Here is a 21427-nt window from a genome sequence, read left to right on the forward strand (position 1 = left end):
ACACTAAACTTGTATAGACTAGCGCTGTACTTTCGAGCATACCCAAAGTCAGCCTTGCTGCATTAGGCTGATGCCGCAACATGAGATCCTCATTTAACAAATGGGCGATTGGCATTAGCCGCCGAGGGTCTCCTTTTGACCCGTCCGGTCACCATGGGATTGGGCTGGGGTGAGAACGGATCTGGAGCGGCCGGCATCAGATCAATGTAGGAGACTCGAACCATACAGTCTACAGAGGAGGTAACTTGGAGATGTGCGGCGGTAAACTCGACGAGAAGAGTCTCTGTAGTGTCATTAACCAGATTTCTAGTTACCAGTCTTGCATGTGGCAGCAAAGATGGTTGAGTAGGTTCCACTGCAGATAAGTGGTGGCCTTCTAGCATACCAGGAGGAGCAAAGAAGCAAGCCAACCAAGATATACCACAAGAAAGGGACTTCGGTTACTGAAAAAAGATATAATATATCACTCCTAACATATAACTATACAGCCGACGATTACTCATCTCCTTGGAATAGACCCACGGCTATAAGCCAAGGCACACTTCCTCCCTCATACACGAAAAATCAGAGGTATATATAGTCTCACTGCTCCCATAAGACCATAACAAGCGCCAGCATAGCTGTCCCACCACCACGTCCCTCGTTGACCTGCAAGTATTCTTGAATATCTCTTCCCGGAACCTGGCACGCATCTTCACCCATCCCGGTATCCCGTCTATAATGCTTAACAATCCTGGTCATCATGTCAGCGCCTGGTGCAACAACTAGATACCTTTTCCCCATATCCTTGTAGAAATAGCAATCAGAACATTTCTCCTGGGTAGTCCAAAATACTTTAGTTCCATCGGACTCTACTATCCAGCATCGAAGATCAGCTGATGGAGGGAAGCTGAACGAGATGAGCTTGGTAGGGTCCATCCAGATCCGGAAGGTCGCGAAGCCCTCGGGATTCAGGAAAATTTGTTCTGCCCTCAGGGGCTTTGGCTTTCTGGCAAATATTGGGTCCTGGGCGAAGAGCCTTAAAAGATGCTTTTCTAAGGATGATGGTACGGAGCCGGTCTCGAAAGTTCCCTTGCGTTGTTGCTTGGGTGTGACCGTTGGACGGCACTCATGGGCGTGGTCATTTTCGCATGCTGGCGTGCAGAAGTGCATAAGCCCGCAAACTGATACAGGATAGAAAGTGGTTAGTCGATGGGAGATATGATGCGGAGAACGTGTAGCACTTGCCTGAGCACAATCGCGTCGTTTGCTTTTTGCATACACACGGCCGCGGTTCATCCAGTCCCCATGCCAGTCGTTCGTCCAGGAGCTGCTGCTGTCTCGAGCGAATATTCCAAATACACATTCTAACATTGTCACGAAGAGCCTGTCTCTGTGACTGGACAGTGAGAGCCGCTCTTTCGTGCATCAATTCGTACATCTCGCAAGATTCGTCAAAGTCATCCAGAAGCGAGTAACACGCTCCAGCCAGACTGAGATATGACATAGATTGGTCTATATCCATTCCCTCCCATTCCGCGAGAGTTCTCATTAGCCCAACTGCCTTTCGAATCTGATGCGTATTGTAGTAATGTCGCGCGAGCAACTCCAAAACGGGCCGGCCGGTTTCATACCGCTTCTCCTGGATCTGTTGTATCATCGCAAGTATTGCTGCTGGAATGAAAGTCTGTTCCATGAGGATGAAATTGTAAATGGAGCCAGCGGTGATTTGGTTTGCCAAACCAAGTTCCTGCTGCATACGGGGAATCGTCTGTTCCAGAAGTGCCTTTGCTTCATTGACCAGACCGATTTCTTTGTAGACAGCAGTGATATTGAAGAGAGTGCCGCATGCCATCTCTTCATTTGGGTCTTGCAGATTCTCGTATCCGAGATATGCCCTCTCGAGCAGAAGTTGGGCTTCCTGTAGATTATTCAGAAGCCGCTTTATGTTTCCTAACTCCTGCATTGTCATCAGAGTACTCGCGTTGCTTTCCCCGAGGTTTCTCATTTTCCCAGATAAGGAACGAAGATAGAGATGGTGAGCCTCGTGAAGCAATCCATGTTCCTCGTAGGCCACTGCAAGGTCATTTATCCTCAAAAAGAGGTTAGGGTTGTCTTTCCCAAGTAGCCTTTCCGCCAGGCAGAGTGCGCGGATGTTGTAGTCGACTGTGTTGTCGAAATCATGCAACCGGGTATAGCAACCCCCGACGCTTGTCAAGGCAATGTATTCATCCATGTCTTTCTCAATCCGGGCTTTTGTCGATGCCTCATTCAATGCCATGAGGTAAAAGTGCAATGCGCCTTTGATGTCACTGTCTGCCTGCAAAGCGATTGCTTTTTTCATATAGCTGGCATACTCATTTCCGCCTACAAGGAACTGCATAAGCTGACCATATCCGTCACCTTCCAACCATCTGACTCTGCCGGATGCATCGGTGACCTGCCCTGCTCCAGGTCTTCCGTGACCTTTCACCATAACAATTGCAGAGTGGTCTTCGTCTTCGCTTGTCTTTAGCGGAATGCGCATTTTGTCTTGCTGCTCGCGCCCCAAGTGCAGTTCTAACGTGCGCTTATTAGGAAACAATATTCAATAGGCCCTCTGAGACTAGACTTACTCTCCATCGCCTCGTCTATCATGCTATCGGACACCCATGGAGGAACTGACAGGTAGCCGCCGTCCGGAATCTTGAACTTCCCTTGAGGAGCGTAATCTATGGACGTTAGCAACCGTGTCGTATCCAGTCCACATTATATAGAGACTATATACGATTTTCAATGTCCTCGGCGCTTATAAAACTTAGTCCCACAATCTGACGGTCGCCACGCGGTGGGAGGCGATGAGGATGGCCATCGGGACAATGCAGAATGCCGTGGCCAAGATCCGTAGTCTTCGTCGGTATATAAATCTCGTCTATCATGTCAAAGTCAGCGAAGTACCCAAAGCTCGGTACAAAATCAGACCATAGTCCCTGTCAGTGTCACTGGGAGCGGCGTTCCTGAGGGCGTTGTCGCGCTGCATGCGGTACTCCATATCATCATGCCACTCGTAGTGGTCTTCCAGTTCATAGCTTGAGAAAGATTAAACACTGGCACTGCAGGAGATTGGGACAACGTACGGAGTGCTGAAAACTTTGCTACAATGAAGACATCTCGATGGCTTGATCGGATCTGACAGTCATGTTAACTCGGCAGGCCAGGGTTTCTAACTATTCCTTGCATGCGGGACGTACGTGTGAGCTCGTGCTGTTTCATATCCGCGTCAGAGGGAAAGCTTTGCCCGCACTTCTTGCACACGCTCTCCCATTTGTACAGCTTCCAGTCAAGAGGGAGTAGCACATTCTCAATCCTATATCCAGTGGGCTTAGAGCTGGACTGAGTCAGTACAACTGCAATCGAGACGCATTAGCTGTCTGTTATGGTAAACCCACTGATCATTCAATATGACAAAGGCCTTGACGTGGCATCCTCGACAGAATCGGGATAGGCGATGTTCGTCGCGATCTTTCCTACAAGGGAGGCGTGAGTGAACCAGTCGCTTCAGCATATGATCTTGCATCAGATACATACAACGTTCGAAATTTGAAGTCACAGTCAGGGCACGAGTATTCGCGGTCTGTAGGACGGTCTTGTGCCATGCCCATCCCATCATATGGCGCGAATCGCTCTATGATGAACTCGATCCGCGGGTCTAAGCCCGATGCAGTATTATCTTCGCTCTCCTTCGCACGGCGTGCTTCCTCTTCTGACTCCTCGCCGCAATCTGAAGTTCTAGAGGACTGTTTCGTCGTTGAATGCTGGAGCGGCGCATGTTGACCGGGCTTATAACGGGCTCCATACGTTCGCGTTGCTGGACGCTGAAGCTTACGTTGTACTTTCTTATGCTCTTCGCAATGCTCATTGAAGGGGCCACTGCAGTACAAGATAAGTATACGGTGGGCCTCACTGTTTGCAGTCCCGGACATACCTTTCCTGGAACGTCTTCTGGCAATGTGCGCATTCCATTGTGCTGGAGGATCCGGACACTTGCATGTTTGTTGAGCCAAGACGCGGGGACTCGGAGGCACTGAAATATGGAAAGACACAGTGGCTGTGCCCACGGCAGTTCCTAAATGAGGCTGACTAGCCCGGCTCATGGCTTTGATACGAGCGCGGCTGAGACTGAGTCCCCCGCTTCAAAATGCCAAGTGTATTTAATGATCCAAAGCAGTGCTCTAGTCCTGAGACGTTCTCTCACCTTCCTCCAGGAGCAATAGAAGTGTTCAAAACAGCACGATGCCAGACAATCTGGTCTGTCATCATTGTCCTCATCGGACATTCCGCGACGAGTAGAGGAGCCCCATCGGCCATGCGCATCTCATGAAAGCACCTTGCTGACCAACTAAAGAGTCGAGTTTGAAGCTCATTGTCTGGTACATGGAAGGACACAAGCGGTCCTTCGTCGGAAGGGGGACCGCACCTACGGCGCTCGAACCAGCTACAGCACAACCGTCCCCACGACGAACATTCCCTCTCCTGGGCCAATTTTGCCCGTGACCTCTGGAGATCATGGCGGAGCACAGAGCTCGAGGCCACTTGCTACCGTGTCAGTCAACGAGACCCTGGGCGGAAATAACGGGCCACAGACGCAGCCGGTGTCCCCGTTGATCGGCCACGATGGCGATGATGTTTATGATAAGCTCGCGACGTTTATGGCCCAGGACAAGTCGTTTTTGTTATTTCGGCGATTCTCAACGTTGAACCTTGAGATACTTCTCAAGATGCAGGCCGAAATTTTCGAGTTGGAGAAGAAATTCGTCCAGGCTAAGGCGTCTGGCAGCTCCGACGCTGTTTCTACGGGCGAGTTAGTTGCCGAAAAGCTGCACCGATACAGTCAGTCACGGCCCTCCTGTCAATATCCAGTCACTGATGTTCTTCTAGATGCAGCCCTTCTGCAGTATTCGCAGCTTTCAGGGCTTCATCAAGCCGAGAAGATCTCCATATCGGACCTCCGTCAGTACATAGTTAATGTGGCAAAGGCCGATACGCCGATACAGCGGCTACTCACAGGGGACGATGCCGATGATGCGGACTTTGTGTCCTTAGATCGAGATCGAATCCCAAAGAACCGGATGTACAGGCTTGTAGAACGTCTGACATGGCGGTTTTTCACCAAGGTGAGTAGGGTACCTCCGAGAAAAGCATGACCAACATCCTCATGGCTGACAATCTTCATAGACGGCAGCAGGGGGGAGGAGAATCGAGCTTCCCCAGCAAGGGACTCTGTATACCTTCGACGATAATATGGTCCAGACGACGTTTCGGGCTATGATCACGATACTCACCTTCGTTGTCCTTCTGACACCGATTGTTGTTCTCTCCTACTTGGAAAAAAAACGGAAAATGCTGGTCGTCATTGTTGTATGCACCGCTGCCGCAGCGACCATCATGGCGATGACAACAAATTGTCGTGAGCATGAAATTATGATTGCTGCATCTACGTAAGTGGTCCCTCCTTGTCTCTCTCTGGGTTGTCGTGTACCTAACTCTGCTCAACTAGTTATGCGGCTGCTTTGCTTGTATACATTTCGGATTAGGGGTTTAATGGACTTGCACAATCCCCTTCATGATATAATTTATCGCTTATGCAATTTTGGATTGATTACCGCACGTTCCCAATAGATTGATGCTGTACTATCCGAGTGGTGTGGTTGGTGTCTATCACTAGAATGTATTCCGACTAAGTGCTGGGTATTGGGCGTTGTCTAGCCTCGCTAAGAATTAGTGAATGAGCGTTATAGTCCACATGTTCAATGCGCTCGTACGCATCATAGCATGAGATTACAGAGCCTCGGATCAATGAAGGTCATTAGGGAGCTAAAAAATTGTCTGAATGATATATGTATTGTGGAAGAGTCAAAACACTAAACAGCAAGAAAGACGACGAAACTAACCCAAAGCAAAGCAAAGCATAATATAACTACACAGCTCGGCCCTTCCCTTTGCCTCTGCTAGGAGAAGTCGACCCTCCTGGAAAGGAAGGAAATTCCTCCTGTTCGTCAGGGACCTGTTGCTCAGGTGCCTGGCTGTCCGCCAAGCTCAATTGAATCGCAAACTCCAAGTCATCCAGCTCCTGTTGGCGGCTACTCTCGGCAATGTCATCCGCCGATGGCGAGAAACCCCCGTGGCTTTGTTGATACCCTTTGGAGTACTTGATGGGAATAGAGGGGGCAGAATCAAACGACCCCCGGCCCCTCATCCAGAAGACTCAACCGAATCGCTTCGGCAATATCCGGAGCGAGATCATCATCCACTGGACATTCGTACGGAGACGAAGATGACGAGATCTCATCAGGAGCAACCGAACTTCTTCCCAAGCTGGCTCCCTATGAAATCACAAGATTATGGCTTTTATATTTTCTTTTACTTCTTGTTTGAAAGTGTTGGCTTTACAGGCATGGCGGATTTTTTGGACCAATTGCTTAACGGAGGGAAACTTTTTATACCTTCAACGATGTTATGAAGTTTACAGATTTCATACCTTTATTTGCTTTCTACAACACCAATGGTTAAGGTATATAGGATAGATGGCAATACTGGGAATTGAGGGCATCGTTCCAACTACTATGACACGCCAGAGGGTTGAGACGACACCGACAATTAACATTCACGATAAACTAGACAGCACTCCTGCTAGCATACAGCATATAAGAAATTTGACCTAACCCTAACCATCTCAGCAGGAAGCACACGCCAGGGAACCCATCCTCTTCAGTAATTTCCTCTCCCTGGTTAATTTGTCTGACTATAGACGCCTGGAGACATGGAATATAATTGAATTAGCCTTCCATCTTTAAAGGTACATGCATAGATCTCTAGAACCCACTTGTCTATTCACTCAATGATGTGGACAGCAGGCTCCAATGCAGCACTGGACATAAGGATTACAGTCAACGCCGCTTGGGACAAAATGGAACCCTTCATGGCAATCATCGCAGTTATTTTTCTGGTGTCCGAAGTTTTTAATCTCGTAGCAGCCGGACTCCTTGGCAATTGCACCGCTAAAGAACGCGGCACTGGCAATGGAGAAGATAAGAGTGCTAAGCTGCATTGTGGCAGAAGTAGTAGTAGTGTTCAAGAATAGGGCATAAACGAGTAATAGTCAACTAATGGAATACAGATAGGTAGATATAGAGTGATATTCAGACACCACTCTTTGTACATCAAGGGCTCTTTTATAGTTTCAGCCCATCATCCGGAGCAATGTTTATGTTACATTGATTCCAAGGGCAAAAGAGTTGTTGCATTGCTTCCATTCCCCTGGTTGACGAGCATACCACCCCTTGCCTGCATTGGACAAGCAGGACTATGTATTGTCACTCCTATATGTCAAGCCTCAGAATGTCATTCGTCTGCAATGCAAGGGAGAATATTTTTGTTCTTGTAATGTAAATCAGCAGGCCCAAAGGCTTCTACAGGCTTTATCCATCAGGGGCATAGTCAACCAATCGGCCCCGCGTTGCTCTCATTCTAGGAATTATGTATACTTGTTTTAGAAGGGAGCCGATACAGCATGTCGCTCCTGCCACACCCCTACATTCCTATTTGGCTTGTCCTAAAATAGTCTAGCTCAGCAATATAGTCACATAATTCGCAATATTATTTTCGGACCGTGCCAAGCTGGTAGGTGGCCTGAGGCAACTTTAAAGTCGTGTAGTGTGTTCTCTAAACTAGAGTTGTTTTGGATAAACTAAATTAAAATAGGAAGGTATTGGTGTGGCAGGAGTGGCTGTATCAGCTCCCTATTAGAACGAAAGATAAGAATTAAGTATGGTAAAAAAGAGACAGTAGTGTACATTATTAGACTGCCTGTAGTTACGAGAACTACTAGTACCGTTCTATATTCTATACGAGTATCTTAGAATTTAAAAGGGCATCTAATTCCACTACAATAAATTTATATAGGAAAGAGAAGACATTACGAGGTTTGCCTGCCGGTTCATACGAGCTGAGTCGCTCGTCCAGAAGATCCAACCCATGTTCGCTCTCCATAATTCTCATACAATCCTGCATGAATCTGTGCGACTATTCTGAAGATGCAGAGTGCATCCTAGTCTGATCCTGAATGACACCAGTGCACATTGGCGCTGGTCCAGGCGACGTGACGGTAAAACATTTGAGATGGAAAGCTTGAGATAACAGCCGAATAGAGCCGAAAACTGGCAGAGCAGACAGCGGTAGGTTTTCAACTGATGCTGCTGAAGATGCATTTTGTTGTTGATCATTCACAAAGCTTCGTGCCTAACCCAACAGCTCCGACCGCAGAATGCGCCTGGACTCTCTCGCTCCATTCTTTCTTTACTGTCATTGCGACACTCCGAGAAATATGATGCGCACTCCTGGCGATGATGTTCGCGTAGCAAATCTGGGTTTGCGATGACAGCTTGGAGAGGAGTGTAATTAGTCCACTCCAGGATTGACGGCTGGTTCTAGCTTTGTGCTTCTGAAATTGACATTTCCCTAATCTTCTTCCTGATCGTAGTGTATTCTTTTAGTATAGGCTTCATAACGGGATCTTTACTCCATAGACAGCAGACGTTCGTCGTGTCGAGTTGAAATTCCGTAGACAGTTTTTCATACAGTTTCACTAGAGTAAAAAGTGATGAAGGTCACCAATTAGTCAGATAGTCTCTGAAATATTGACAGATCTAGCGTCTGGATTAGAGAGGAGAAATGGAGGCGTTCAGATATTCAAGAGGATGTTCTGATTGACAAAGAATGAGCGAGGAGAGGGAGATATCACTTAGAAGTATCAAGAGGGGAGAGAGGAAGAGGAGAGGTGTAGATTACAAATGTTAAGAGAAGGATAAGAGAAAGAGTGAATCATTGCAAGCTAGGCGGAGACAGATGATAGAAGTGAAAGAACCATTGCTACGTACCAGTTGTTTCTTCGAACTTTGCCGATTAGTCTCAGTCAACGGGCTGAAAACGAAGATAAACAAGGCAGTCAAGAGTAAAGCGAGGAAAAAAAAAAAAAGAACAGAATTATTAAGTTGGTTCTAGCAAAATGAGAAATATTTGACTACTATTTATTTTGAATATTCAATAAAAATGTTAAACCAGGGCATCTAATAACAGTATTAACCACCTCGCATTATCATAATCATCTAAGTAAACCAAAATAATCTGACCAAATCAAAGAGCATACCGAAAATGCTTCGACTCCATATCTGTCATATCCTTGAATCCATCCAGCACGGCGGCCTCATTACGCCCATCAAGGTTCTCCTCTGCCGACATACGACGATCCCTACGGATATTCTCAATTTTCATTGCCACGTACGCAATTGCCGATAGAACGATCATTCCTGCATAGCAGATGAGGAGACCCATAAGGGCGGAGTAGTATCGGGGTGCTTCATGATCAAAAAATATATTAGCGCCAGCCACATTACCGCCCGCATACATCGTGAACCAGAATCCATTGGCAAAGGAGCGCTTTGTGTGTCCGGCTACGTTAGTGGAGAGTAGATTCCAGGATACGATCACCGGGGCGCCGATGATATACTGCAGCCAGGTGCAGCCCACCAGAGTCCATCGGTGTTGGATATCGGTGAAGCGAATGCCGAGGAGGCCGCCAAATGGAATGAGACAGACAACTGCAAGGACTATGCAGCGCGAGTCGCGGACGTATGTTGAGATCAGGCCGCAGATGGGCACCACAATGGCCTCAATCGCCCCGGTGGGTAGCTGGAGAAGTGTCGCGTAGATACCGCTAAATCCGTAGCCCTTGATCAAAGATGATGCGAAGTTAGACACTCCGCCGTTGATGACGCCACAGCCGAGTCCGATGCCAATATAGGAGAAGACCTTGATATCGTAGAGGATCTCGATGGCTTGTTGTAGCTTGATTTGTTTCGTCTTGACTCCGATCATATTCTCCGATACTCGTTGGACCGCCACCACACGTTGTCGGTGGGTGAGAAACTTTGCCGTACTCGGGGAGTCAGGCATGAGACAGAGAAATAAGCATCCTGTGACGAAATTAAGCAACCCGATTGTGAGAAAAATTAGTTGCCAACTTCGGAGGCTGGAGTTATCGGTGTGGCCTAGCCCGAACCCCAAAAGTGCTCCCACCATGGTCGCCATTCCATTTCCAGAGAGCCACAGGCTCATCCGCAGAGGCTGTTCAGAGCGCTTGTAGAACATAGATGTAAAGTTCATCACTGTTCTTCATTAGATATGTTGTTCCATGTACTTGGCTGCCGGTCAAGTAGCTTACTACAAGGGCTGACACAAGCCTCTGCCATCCCCAAGAGAAATCGCAACACCAGAATACCTGCGTAATTCTTGGCTCCAATATGTGCAATGACAATAGCTGCCCAGATTAAGAGTACCGAACCCATGTATTTTGCCAGTGGCAGGCGTTGAATTATAAGGTTGGAGGGCTAGAGAGAAGTTATATTAGCCTATGTTTCAATGGTTTTCTCTCCCCTCCCTCGCTCACTTACAATTGCCCAGAACAAATATCCAAAGTTGAAGATAGCCGCAACCCAGGAGTATCTTTGACCCTCCAAGCCGAGATCCGGGATAAGGCTATACGCGGAGGCATAGTTGAGAGACAGCTTGTCTGTATTCCATAACGATCAGCGAGGGCACACGTCTTCGATTTGTGATATGCTGACCCAAGTATTGTATGACATATGTCACATACAGCTAAGTGCCCACTTGTCAGTCATCCGTGGAGAAAGGGAATCCCCCGCCATGGAATCACCTACCATGGGTAGAATACGCCAGTCGAGGAGTTTGCGAACTTCGATACCTTCGCGTTCAAGCTCCTCAGGCGACAGCTGGTCGGCTTCGGCATACAGATTGGCCCCAATGTCTCGGATTTCTCCAGATGTGATATCATCTTTTCTCTCAACACTGACTTTGCTGTATGCATCCGCTTTGGCGTCTTTGGAATCAGGCATGCTGAAAGACCAAGTGGAGAAGCCTATCCACTTTATCAAGGGCAGAACTTGAGGACTAGGGGCGTTTTCCTCACCCCTGGACGTGAGGTTAACATGGTTTTGGTTTTATGTCCTTGCTTCGTGAGTTCCCCGACCAGATATGAGATAGCGTTATCTCTTGGCAGCGATCCTTCCCCGTATCCCAGTATCTAATTGTCGTAACTCCGCACGAGCCGATAGCGGACTTTGGCCCGCTCGTGAGACGCATTAGTGTTGCCGCACTAACAAGGCGGACTTTAGTCCGCTGCTCCAGACGCTGGTGGACTGTGGATTAATTTGAGTGGAGTTGCTAGTGCTTCTTGATGGGAAGAAGCGAAGAGAGGAGGTTGCAGAGGCTTGAGAAAGACGAACATATAAACCTAATAACCCCACTCACATGTTGCATACGCAGTGTAGACAATTAAACGAGTTCGCAATCGAAGCAACAACTCATTGAATCCCCATCATGGATCCTGTAAGCTTTGACTCCAACGATTACGATAAGCAGGATGCTAACAGAATTTATTCATTATTGAGGCATTGCCAGAGGCGCCCCAGACGCTCAGTCTTATTGATGCCACCATTTCTGAGCTCAAGCAAGCCTTGGACTCAAGGATAATTACAAGCGTTGAGCTGGTCGCACGATATCTTCGACGTATAAGCGTATATGACGCCACCGGTCTCAAGCTAAGCGCCATTCCTATTCTTAATCCCTCGGTTATTGAAGAAGCTACCGCTTCCGATGCTCGACGCGCCTCTGGCTTGCCTGCGAGGCCTCTGGAAGGGATTCCTTATCTCGTGAAGGATAGTATTAAAGTGAAAGGAATGACCGTTGCTAGCGGCTCTCCAGCGTTTGAAAATCTTGTGGCCACTGAAGATGCTGCATGTGTCCAGGCCCTTAAAAATGCCGGGGCTGTTCTTCTGGGTAGGACCAACATGCCGGCTATGGCCTATGGGGGCATGCAGCGTGGCTCGTATGGGCGCGCCGAAAGCCCGTACAACTTGGATTACTTGACAGCAGCATATGCGTCTGGATCTTCAAATGGATCCGCCACGGCCACCACGGCAAACTTTTGCGCCTTTAGTTTGGGAAGCGAGACTGTGTCTTCTGGAAGATCACCTGCTTCCAACAATGCAATCATTGCTTACACGCCATCAAGGGGCCTGTTGCCTCTCCGTGGAGTATGGCCTTTATACCCAACCTGTGACGTCCTAGTGCCTCACACTCGAACCATGTCCGACCTATTTCACGTCCTCGATGTCCTTGCAGTTATCGATAAGACCCCTTCTGGAGACTTCTGGAACGAACAGAAAATCATCTCCTTGCCCCCAGTTGATACCCTCCGACCCCGTGTTTTCAAGGAATTAGAAGACGTGAAGTCTCTTCGCGGGAAAAGGTTAGGTGTGCCCTCGATGTATATCGGTGGTGCAGATATTCTCCCTGACAACGTGTGCACCAGACCCTCTGTGATTATGCTCTGGAAGGCCACAAAGGCGTCATTGGAAGCGTGCGGTGCCACAGTGATAGAAGTAGACGACTTTCCCTTAGTTACAACATATGAATCTAGGGCGAGCCTAGGAGAGCAAGTGAATGTCAAGGGTCTTCCGGAAGGCTGGCATTCAATGGAAAGATGCCAGGTCGTTGCACATAGCTGGGATGACTTCCTGGCATACAACAACCAACCGGGTCTCCAATCTCTCACCTGCGTAAACCCCGACACAATCTTTCCCCTTGCTCCAGGCTCACTACCTGGGACACCTGATGCAACCAACACACTCAGATGGCACGAGATGGTGGAGTACCCTAAGAACAAGCCCAACTCTATTTATGAGATCCCGGGAATGAGACAAGCTCTGAACGCCCTAGAAAATGCCCGAAAAGAAACCTTTGAGCAATGGATGGACCTCCATACCCTAGATGCGGTAGTTTTCCCCGCAAATGGCGACGTAGGAAGTGCTCGTGCAGATATGGATCCTGAATCTTCTCTGTACGCCTGGCGGAACGGTGTCAAGTATTCTAACGGGAATCGGGGAATTCGTCACCTAGGCATTCCCACCGTGTCAGTTCCTATGGGATTAATGGAGGACACGAGAATGCCGGTCAACTTGACCTTTGCCGGTAAGGCGTACGACGACAACAACCTCCTTCGATATGCGTACGCGTTTGAGAAGGAGACAAAAAATCGCCAGCTGCCACCTCTCGTGCCTCAGTTAGACTCTGATCTAATCGATCTATCTGGGTCGAGTCATCTTACATCAAGCAAGGCCCTATTGGAAACGCCTCGAATTGAGGTTAAAAATCAGCTCAAAAACATCCAGGATACAACTGTGCATCTTGATATCCAAGGAGTCTTACATTTAGATCGCAATGAAATACTAAAAAAGCTAACGTGCTATGTCAATGGTAGCCCCATTGAGGCGACCATCGACGAAGACGTGTGGAGTCTGACAGCCAGATACCCCATGTCGGCGCGTGACAGCAAGTGGACACGTTGGTCGAGTCCTGCTCTCGTCCAGACAATTGTGGTTGTGGTGGCCCAGACAAACACTGGTCGGGTGGCTGGCAAGTTGCTTTTGTTGTAGAATACATGGATTATGATAATGTACATGACGTGGCATTTATTTACTACTGTACATGCTGTTGAAAACCGCCATTTGAACTGGCCGACCGTTGGTATGCCATATCCTCAATCATACCCAGAACTCCCTTATGCAGGTATTGTTTCCTTAACTGCTTCAGGCAATCCTCGAACTCATCCAGCGTACAGTCTAGGCCCAATTGCTCCGAGGGTTCCTTGGGAAGCCAAGTATATTGCCGAAAGAGAAAGCTGAAGACTTTGGCATAGGGGGTAGCATCTTCCCAACGCTCTGCAAAGTGGGAGAGGGTGCTTTCATAGGCACAGGACGCATCAAAGGCTGGTCGTACTGATTCAACGTCTTGAGGTGTCACCCAGAATATGTACAGTAGCATAATCCCAGCCATAAATTGGAAGACCAGCTTTGATAGGCATGTTAGTGTGCACTGTCACGCACTGCACCAAAATTAAAACTTACCGCGGACCAGGTATAACACATCACTTGACCTTCGTCCTGGAGGCGTCTGAAATTGAGACAAACCTCGATGATGGCGGAAAGGACATCTTCGACGTCCTCATGTTGGAGACGGTGTCGTTTCTCGTGCATCAGAATTATCACACTGTAGTCATATAAGTTTGCCATCCACAGGGGATGGAGATAGGTGCTTGGGTTATCTTCGATACTATATCTAGGTATATCTTTTCGCCACGTATCCAATGCCGACTTCAGAAGGGCATCGTTCGATGCCTGGTTTCCAGGAGATCCATCCCAACATCGGCGAATTTTCGCTTGAATTTTGCGCAAGCTAAACAGGTGCCTTAGCGCAGTGCTTGTGCTAGAAGACGAAGGCATTTCGTTGCTCAGAGTCGACAACTATCATTCTATCAGCTCCGATATATCTTACTTTTGTTAAAGGTAGTCATACATCGTCATCAATGGCTTTGTAAGCGTCGGAAACTGGTCTCTCCCATCCAGAAACCATAATCTCATTCAGCATAAAGCAAGTAATAAACAAAGGTTCAGTGAGTACTTCACATATTTCTGGTGTATCGTCGGCTCCATCTTCAATGCTGGATGAAGCGTGCTTTCGTAATTCGGTCACTGTAGCAGTGCAGAACGGAACAATTGAGGACACGGACATTGCAATCTCTTCCGACGAGGGACAGTGGAGGGAATAGAGTATCATGAGGATAGATGCTTGTATTTGAAGAATCGCGGATGAATGTCCCATAACATAGGGATAGTAAGTTAATGCAGAAGTATAGAGATCTGCCGCACGTTCGGAATGGCCCTGGTTAATATGGAGCGCATTATATAACAAAGCCCCGATGCCATAAACCATTTGTATGAAGAACCCTTTCCATTGCTCTACTTCATTTCCATGAGTCCATTCACTATGCCAGGCCCTCCAAGTACTACAGTCAAGGAATGGCCATACCCAATGCATGACGGAGAAATAGAGATCAGTGTAAACCTCCTCGAAGAAAGGTGATCCATCACTGGCAGGAAGAACAGGGAAAGGCTCAGTATTCGTACGTAGAGAATGCCCCATGCCCGTCTGATTAGGATACACTTCGTATGCAAGCCTTGATATAAGAGGACCCTCTAGACGGTGTGCTGCCCAACGAGAATCAGAGACCGGCGCAAATCTCGATGGATGCTCCAATGCTAAGGGTGGGTAATAGCTTGACTCCGAAGGAATATGTTGAGGGATGTGGTCCATCTCCACAGTGACATTACTTAGTATATCTATGTTGTCGAAGCTGTGAAGAGGCGGATCGGCATTAGGGCTATCAATTGGGTCCGTTTGGATCCCGATATGTCGTACTTGGGAAGATGTCTTTGCTGCATCACCTAATTGACCCTCCAGCTCCGCAATTCTGCATTCTAACTGTTTCAGATATCTAAGAGGGACTGTGATGTCTTCACCATCTTTGCAGGATTTCATGGGCAGGCATTCTGTTCCTCTTCGCCTGCACTCTCCACATGTCGGCTTCGCGTGGTCGCATTTACGCTTCAGGCGAAAGCATCGAGCACAGGCTAGAGATCTCGGGAGTCTAGGACTCAAAGGCATAAGTCAAGTCGTCGGTTATGCAGGTGAAATTGGCGAAGAGGGAAGAGAAGCCGAGTGGGAGAGGAAAGAGAAAGATCGCTCCATGACTCCATGTAAGTTGGAGATAAGGGTCAAGCGACCCACATGGATCGGGGTTAAAGCGGGGGAACTAGCCTGAAGCTTGTAATGTATTATCAACAAAGTGATATACACGAGCTGCCTATCAGAGCATCCGGACAAAGGAAAGTGATAATCATACACAGCATAATAGCAACATAATGGGGTCGTAAATCAAGCCTCAATCAATCTTTAATCCATTTTTGACCATACTTATCGTATCCGATCATCTTCGCTTCGATATTGAGAGTTTTCAGCATGAAGTCCATAGTGAATTCCTAGGAATTTGGCACAAAATCTCGTTAGCGTCATTCCTTTCGAGTTCTTCTAAAAATGAGAAGATCAAACAAACCTCCTCTTCCACGGAATCGCCCCGCTGGGTCGTCTCGAACTCTTTCCGGGAAACCTCGTATTGATCCAACATCTCAGCCTTTCGAGATTCCAGCTCGTCGTCATCTAAATCAGCCCCTTCTACTTGTGCATTACCATACCACGACTCCATTTCTTCCTGTTCCCACCTCGAGCCACTGCTCTTCGTCTGCTCCCTCCAAGCCTTCATCCCACCGAATCGGGAGACGCGTTCCTGTGCTCCAGCGAAGACTTCTTCGGCTGCGTTCTGACTAACACTCTTCCATTTTGTGATCAAATTCTCGAGCTCTGCATGTTTATCTGAAGACTCGACGCGCAGAGCCTGCCGCGCTGTATCGAGCTCGGAACGCAGGGCAGAAAGGCGAGATTGCAGTGCCCTTTCTTGCTTTTGAAGCTCCTGAATCTCCGGATCAAACAATAATGGCTTTTTGGAGGGAGTCAAACAATCGGCAAGGCTTTTTCTTTTGCGAGTCTGTGAGTGCAACGACGACGAATTGCTAGATAGCGAACCAACTGTTGTACATGAAGGGATGGGTGTCGAGAGTGTGGATCGCGTTTGCTCCGCTTTCGTGCTGCGATCGATGGCCTCAGGCACGGATCCCACAGTAGAAATATTTTTCTCGGTTGCGCGCAATGCTTCCTCTTTGGTCCCTGAAGTCTGCGGTGGCCGCCGAAGGGGAGATTTAAATGGCTTTGAAAGCGCCGAGGCAGCGTGCTCAGCACGGCGGCGTTTTCCATTGAGGCTAGCTGACCCCATCATCATGAGACGTCAAACTTTTGTTCTTGTCTCATTGTCCTATACGTGGACAAGTCTAGAAGGGCATGGCGTCCAGGGAGTGTAGATGAGAGCAAAGATTCCATGGATCTTTTGGTGGACTTTACAGGCCGCTTATCGATAGCGTGTGACAGACACCTAAGGCATTAAACTATATATGGCAAGGCTCATAAATATTAGCTATCTCAGTGAAAACAACAAGGGAAACAGGTAGCATTCTCTTGGCACCACTCTACAGATTATACTATACGCTATTTAAGTTCGCTTGAAATTACTTTCCCTCCATTTGAAATAGACTATCTCCCCTCTACTCTTCTACTTATCAGAGTTCGCTATCTACTATCTCGTATCTTCCTAAACTAACTCTGATAATTTGCATGGATCATGTGAATGAAGGCTATCATCTTTTATTCCAGCCTGTTGGAAATCAGGATGCCTAAGGCACCTTCGGATATTCTAGTCCCGCAGCGATCTGATAGTTATATCACACTCAGGGGCTAAGGGACACGTAGACATAAGGAAGCGTTTTGTCTACGCTCTCATGTAGATAGATGAATATACTCACCAAGCGATACTAAATCACACGATAGTTACAATATACTATCTAGTCACCGCTATCCTAGCACCTCACGACATAGCTTCCCCCGAGGTTTTCAACACAGCCTGGAATAACTAAAGGTCAGAAAACAACAGTCTTTAAGGAGTATGCTCGGGTTTGTTCACTTGTGGATTTAAGAGTTTAAGGAACCTCTTTATTGCACTAATATATCCAACAGATGTTCAGGAGGGTTATATAGCAAACGAATAATGGGTTTTTCGGATCACGTTAATAGAAAATCTCGAGCAGATGCTGGAACAGAAGATTATGGGTGTGGAATATAATAGCATGGCTAGAGGGGGGAAAAAGCATAGTGGGTCTCAAGCCAGACTATGAATCAACCTTTAATAAGGATATATTCGACCGAGTTGATACATGTCCATATGACTTTTAAAGCGGATAAGTCCAGATACTTTTTATTGCTAGGCCAGAGTGTCCAGGATCTGGATGCTATGATGCCATGGTTCCCTAACAGTAGTAAACTCCTCTATCTGGCTCTCTACTGGAACATAGCTTGCAGTTTACCATCCGGTTGGAGTTAATAAAATAAGCATAGTTCCCTCGCCCTGTTAATTTTGACCAAGGGTAGTCAGTAGACTATAAGGGCTATAAGGGCACAATAAGCTTCCTTATTCGGATAAGTATTAGTAGACGTACGTAAAAGAACTAGATATAATGTACTTGTATATATACCTTCTAGGATTCTTCAATTTTACTACTTGTTTATAGCGTGAATGGGAACATACTCTGCGAAAGGAGGTTGAAATTAATGAAGAACATCACTTTATTCGGTGCCGGCAAGAAGAATACTAAGGTTATGGAGTAAGGAAAAGGAAAAGGAAACGGAAAAAGAAGAGGATGGAGGTGGCCGATGACATAGATATCAACTTATTTTGCTGTGCTAGAAAACAAACTCTCAATAGAAAATTACCATTCGGCGATCCAAAAAGCATAGAGCTGTACCTAGGAGAGCCATAATTGTGGTATTTTATCTGCATTTCTGTATGACACAAATGTAGTAAAAGAAAATAGAACAAACAGCACAAACCCTTGCCGATCAGAATTGGGAACCCAAGTTGTTCGCGAGGCACAATCCTCTTCAATTCAAGGGGCTCGGGCGACCTCTCAATCAAGATTGCTTTTTGTGCTCGCTATTAGGCATGATATTCAAATGCAAGTTATCTAAAATACATCATGTACAAACAAAATTCTAATAGTGCTCCGGGTAACAGAGGCAAACTAATGTCCTACGCCGCCAGCCACCCATTGAGCAAAGCCCGGTTCTCCAGGACGGGGGAAGAACCCTCGATCATTCCCATTTGCCGGGGCCGCGGGATTGGCGCCTGCATTCTCGTTCTGTCTTTGCCTGTTTCGTTGTTGCCTCAAGTACACTAGCACGAGCAAGGTCGCTGCCAATGCCACAATGATAAGACCTTCCAGGATGCTCTCATCAATATCGAGTTCCAAGTCATCATAATAGCCATCTTCATGGCGATCATCGAGGTGTCGAGAATCCGTTCCATGGGATAAAATACCCTCCTCGTCCTCTTCTGCACCCTTGTACATTTGTTCGTCGTTTTCGATGAAGGCTGCAACCCACTCTTTAAATGTCCGACGAGGCCTAGGCTCTATACTCATCATCAGGGGCAGCTCCTGGCATTGCAAGGATAACTAAGGGATCATGAAGAGAATTCTTACCTTCGTCATCCTGGATAGGATTGATCTTTCCGTTCGTAATCCTATTCCAGTAACTTCGCATGCGGAGCTTCAGGAGACTCAGCTTCACTGGTAGGTAAGACTCAGAGCTAGTCTCTAGTGCTAGGTCATAATATCGCTTTGCCATATGGAAATCCTGATCCACGGCAACGCCATTTTCATGCATCCAGCCGAGATTCCAGTACGCCTGCGCGCTGTAGTGAGCTTCGGCTGCGGTATGGTAACAGGTCGACGCTTTCTCGGCATCTGCAGCAGTACCAATTCCACTGAGATAATAGTCACCCATCTTAATCAAAGAGTCAATATTCGTCTGTTTGGCTGAACGGGTCCAGTAGATAAGAGCTAATGCGGCATTTTGAAGCAAAGGCGACCTGGTCTTTCTGAGCCCAGGAACAACCGAATCAAGAGTCAACATGGACCGCTGCTCGTCCAGCAAAAATGCCACGTTAGACTGTGCATTTTCGTACCCCTGTTCGGCAGCCATCATGGCTGCGACAAGTGCTCGCTCCTTGTCACCATTCTCATATGCGGTGTTGGATTCAGCAAAAGAGGAGTGAACCACCTCCGCCCGCTCTGCAACCATCTTGTAATACGAAGCTGCCATCCCACAGTGTCGTTGCCGGCCAACACCGTTATTCGATAATTCGGCCAAATAATAGAAAGCTTCCATCCACCCCCAACGTGCAGCTAACTCGAAGTACCGCGTAGCTGTCGGAATATCACCTTGATCCAGAAACAGAGCACCTAATCTCGTTTCAGCAGCCGGAAGATCTTGTTCGGCGGCGGCTTTGAAGTACGCCGCAGCCTTGAACGCATCCTGCGTCACACCATATCCATGTAGATACATTATCCCGAGCTCATGTTGGCAGAGCGCATCGCCGTTAGCTACCCCAAGTTTGAACCAATTGCCCGCCGTAGCAAAATTCTGCTCGACGCCTTCACCACGTAGGTACATCAAGCCGATATGGCCTGCCGCTTTTGAGGCCAATTTCTCAATCCCAGGTGGGTGATTCGGGTTGACAGACCCATCTTTATTCCAATAGCGCTTTGTAACCTGTTTGAAATACTTCATCGCCTTCCGAAAATTCCTGGGCAAACCTCGTGCACCATCATAGTGCATCTTTCCTAAGCTAAATGTAGCCTTCAGCTCACCTTTTCGGGACATGAGGTCCACATACTCCAATAAGTCTTCCAAGCTAGCGTCAGTGCCGGCGTGTGACGAATCGCGAAGTGCGTTTGGTCCGGAGCTGGATACACTGGCACCCTCACCATACACACCACCCTCTTCATCTGCCCAGCGATATGACTCCCGAATCATGCTATGGCCGCCAGGTGGGCCAGATCGGTAGTATTGGATGGCTTTATCAGCCACCTTCTTATAATAATAAGTGGCTTCGTCACAATTCCTAGGTGTCCCGATTCCTACGTGGTTTCGATATGCAAGCGTCATCTCCGACCTCGTGTTTCCTGCTTCGGCGGCAAAGGTATGGTACAGCATAGCCTTGGCTTGGTCGCGTTCAATTCCACCACCGATACCTGTCGCATACATAAAACCAAGCATATACTGCGCCGTGTTATTTCCATTCAACGATGCGAGGCTCTGATACCAATAGAAAGCCTGTTTGAAATCTCGCGGGTGAGTGAAATTGCCGTGGAAATTCATCTCCGCCAGTAAAAACATCGCATCGGGGTTTTGGTCCTCCTCCGCAGCAATTCTGAGTTCATTCACGGCTTTGGCAACATTTGGGTGGAGTTTTCGTCGACCAGCATTGTCGATATGCGGGCCATTCAAAAACAAAATCCGGAAAACCTGCTGAGCATAAAGCAAGCCGTACCCCACGAGACCGGACGGCTTTTCGGGAGTGATGACGGAGATTTTAGAGTCTTGAAGAATCGTAAGAGCTGCATTTACATGCTCTAATCGCAAGTAGGCATGTCAGTGTCAGTCCATTGTGGATAGGTATTCTCAAGAATCGAGCCGGGTATCTCACCATTCCCGGGTTGAGTATCATCATGAGCTGACCTCTGATGAGATTCGCGAGCAGTATCTGCAGACGGTAGGTCGGACTGGCCCTTGGATTCCACCACAAACGCCTGCAGTAACACTGGATAATGAGCAAGCAATGTCAGCCTCCATCGCGTGATCAGTCAAGCTAGCAGACACTCACGAAACACCAAGGGCAGACAACGCCATATCCATAGGTTCCTCATCATGTCTGACAGAATTCTGTAGAATTCAGCAATGCGAGGCACATGGCGACTCGAGCCTCAATCAG

The 21427-nt window shown here is 47.7% G+C and overlaps 7 protein-coding genes across 7 annotated transcripts; 2 read left to right on the forward strand and 5 right to left on the reverse strand.

Annotated features, from left to right (window-relative positions):
- Nucleotides 1–582: 582 nt before the first annotated feature.
- On the reverse strand, nt 583–3981 carry ATNIH1004_000499 (tetratricopeptide repeat protein; the record flags this gene model as incomplete). Its single annotated transcript, XM_033565213.1, has 10 exons — nt 583–1163; nt 1264–2538; nt 2595–2690; nt 2747–2890; nt 2941–3047; nt 3096–3147; nt 3210–3346; nt 3408–3485; nt 3547–3888; nt 3944–3981. 10 exons carry the CDS (start codon nt 3979–3981, stop codon nt 583–585), a joined length of 2850 nt encoding a protein of 949 aa, XP_033430970.1.
- A 270-nt stretch (nt 3982–4251) lies between these two features.
- On the forward strand, nt 4252–5552 carry ATNIH1004_000500 (uncharacterized protein; the record flags this gene model as incomplete). Its single annotated transcript, XM_033565214.1, has 5 exons — nt 4252–4304; nt 4364–4848; nt 4897–5132; nt 5194–5456; nt 5516–5552. The coding sequence occupies 5 exons, from the start codon at nt 4252–4254 to the stop codon at nt 5550–5552; spliced, it is 1074 nt and encodes a 357-aa protein (XP_033430971.1).
- Nucleotides 5553–9150: 3598 nt separating this feature from the next.
- Nucleotides 9151–10928, reverse strand: ATNIH1004_000501 (putative MFS allantoate transporter; the record flags this gene model as incomplete). Its single annotated transcript, XM_033565215.1, has 5 exons — nt 9151–10181; nt 10238–10403; nt 10467–10585; nt 10641–10671; nt 10734–10928. 5 exons carry the CDS (start codon nt 10926–10928, stop codon nt 9151–9153), a joined length of 1542 nt encoding a protein of 513 aa, XP_033430972.1.
- A 484-nt stretch (nt 10929–11412) lies between these two features.
- ATNIH1004_000502 (amidase family protein) lies at nt 11413–13529 on the forward strand (the record flags this gene model as incomplete). Its single annotated transcript, XM_033565216.1, has 2 exons — nt 11413–11421; nt 11484–13529. The coding sequence occupies 2 exons, from the start codon at nt 11413–11415 to the stop codon at nt 13527–13529; spliced, it is 2055 nt and encodes a 684-aa protein (XP_033430973.1).
- A 43-nt stretch (nt 13530–13572) lies between these two features.
- On the reverse strand, nt 13573–15471 carry ATNIH1004_000503 (fungal specific transcription factor domain-containing protein; the record flags this gene model as incomplete). Its single annotated transcript, XM_033565217.1, has 3 exons — nt 13573–13944; nt 14001–14396; nt 14449–15471. The coding sequence occupies 3 exons, from the start codon at nt 15469–15471 to the stop codon at nt 13573–13575; spliced, it is 1791 nt and encodes a 596-aa protein (XP_033430974.1).
- Nucleotides 15472–15878: 407 nt separating this feature from the next.
- On the reverse strand, nt 15879–16822 carry ATNIH1004_000504 (putative DNA repair protein Dds20/Mei5; the record flags this gene model as incomplete). The annotated part of the gene is made up of 2 exons (XM_033565218.1): nt 15879–15971; nt 16046–16822. The coding sequence occupies 2 exons, from the start codon at nt 16820–16822 to the stop codon at nt 15879–15881; spliced, it is 870 nt and encodes a 289-aa protein (XP_033430975.1).
- A 1852-nt stretch (nt 16823–18674) lies between these two features.
- On the reverse strand, nt 18675–21365 carry HRD3 (ubiquitin ligase complex subunit HRD3; the record flags this gene model as incomplete). Its single annotated transcript, XM_033565219.1, has 4 exons — nt 18675–19063; nt 19134–21068; nt 21143–21256; nt 21320–21365. 4 exons carry the CDS (start codon nt 21363–21365, stop codon nt 18675–18677), a joined length of 2484 nt encoding a protein of 827 aa, XP_033430976.1.
- Nucleotides 21366–21427: the final 62 nt, after the last annotated feature.

Source organism: Aspergillus tanneri (genome assembly GCF_003426965.1).
Source record: "Aspergillus tanneri strain NIH1004 chromosome Unknown AapTan_2_pilon_pilon_pilon, whole genome shotgun sequence".
NCBI classification, from domain to species: Eukaryota; Fungi; Ascomycota; class Eurotiomycetes; order Eurotiales; family Aspergillaceae; genus Aspergillus; species Aspergillus tanneri.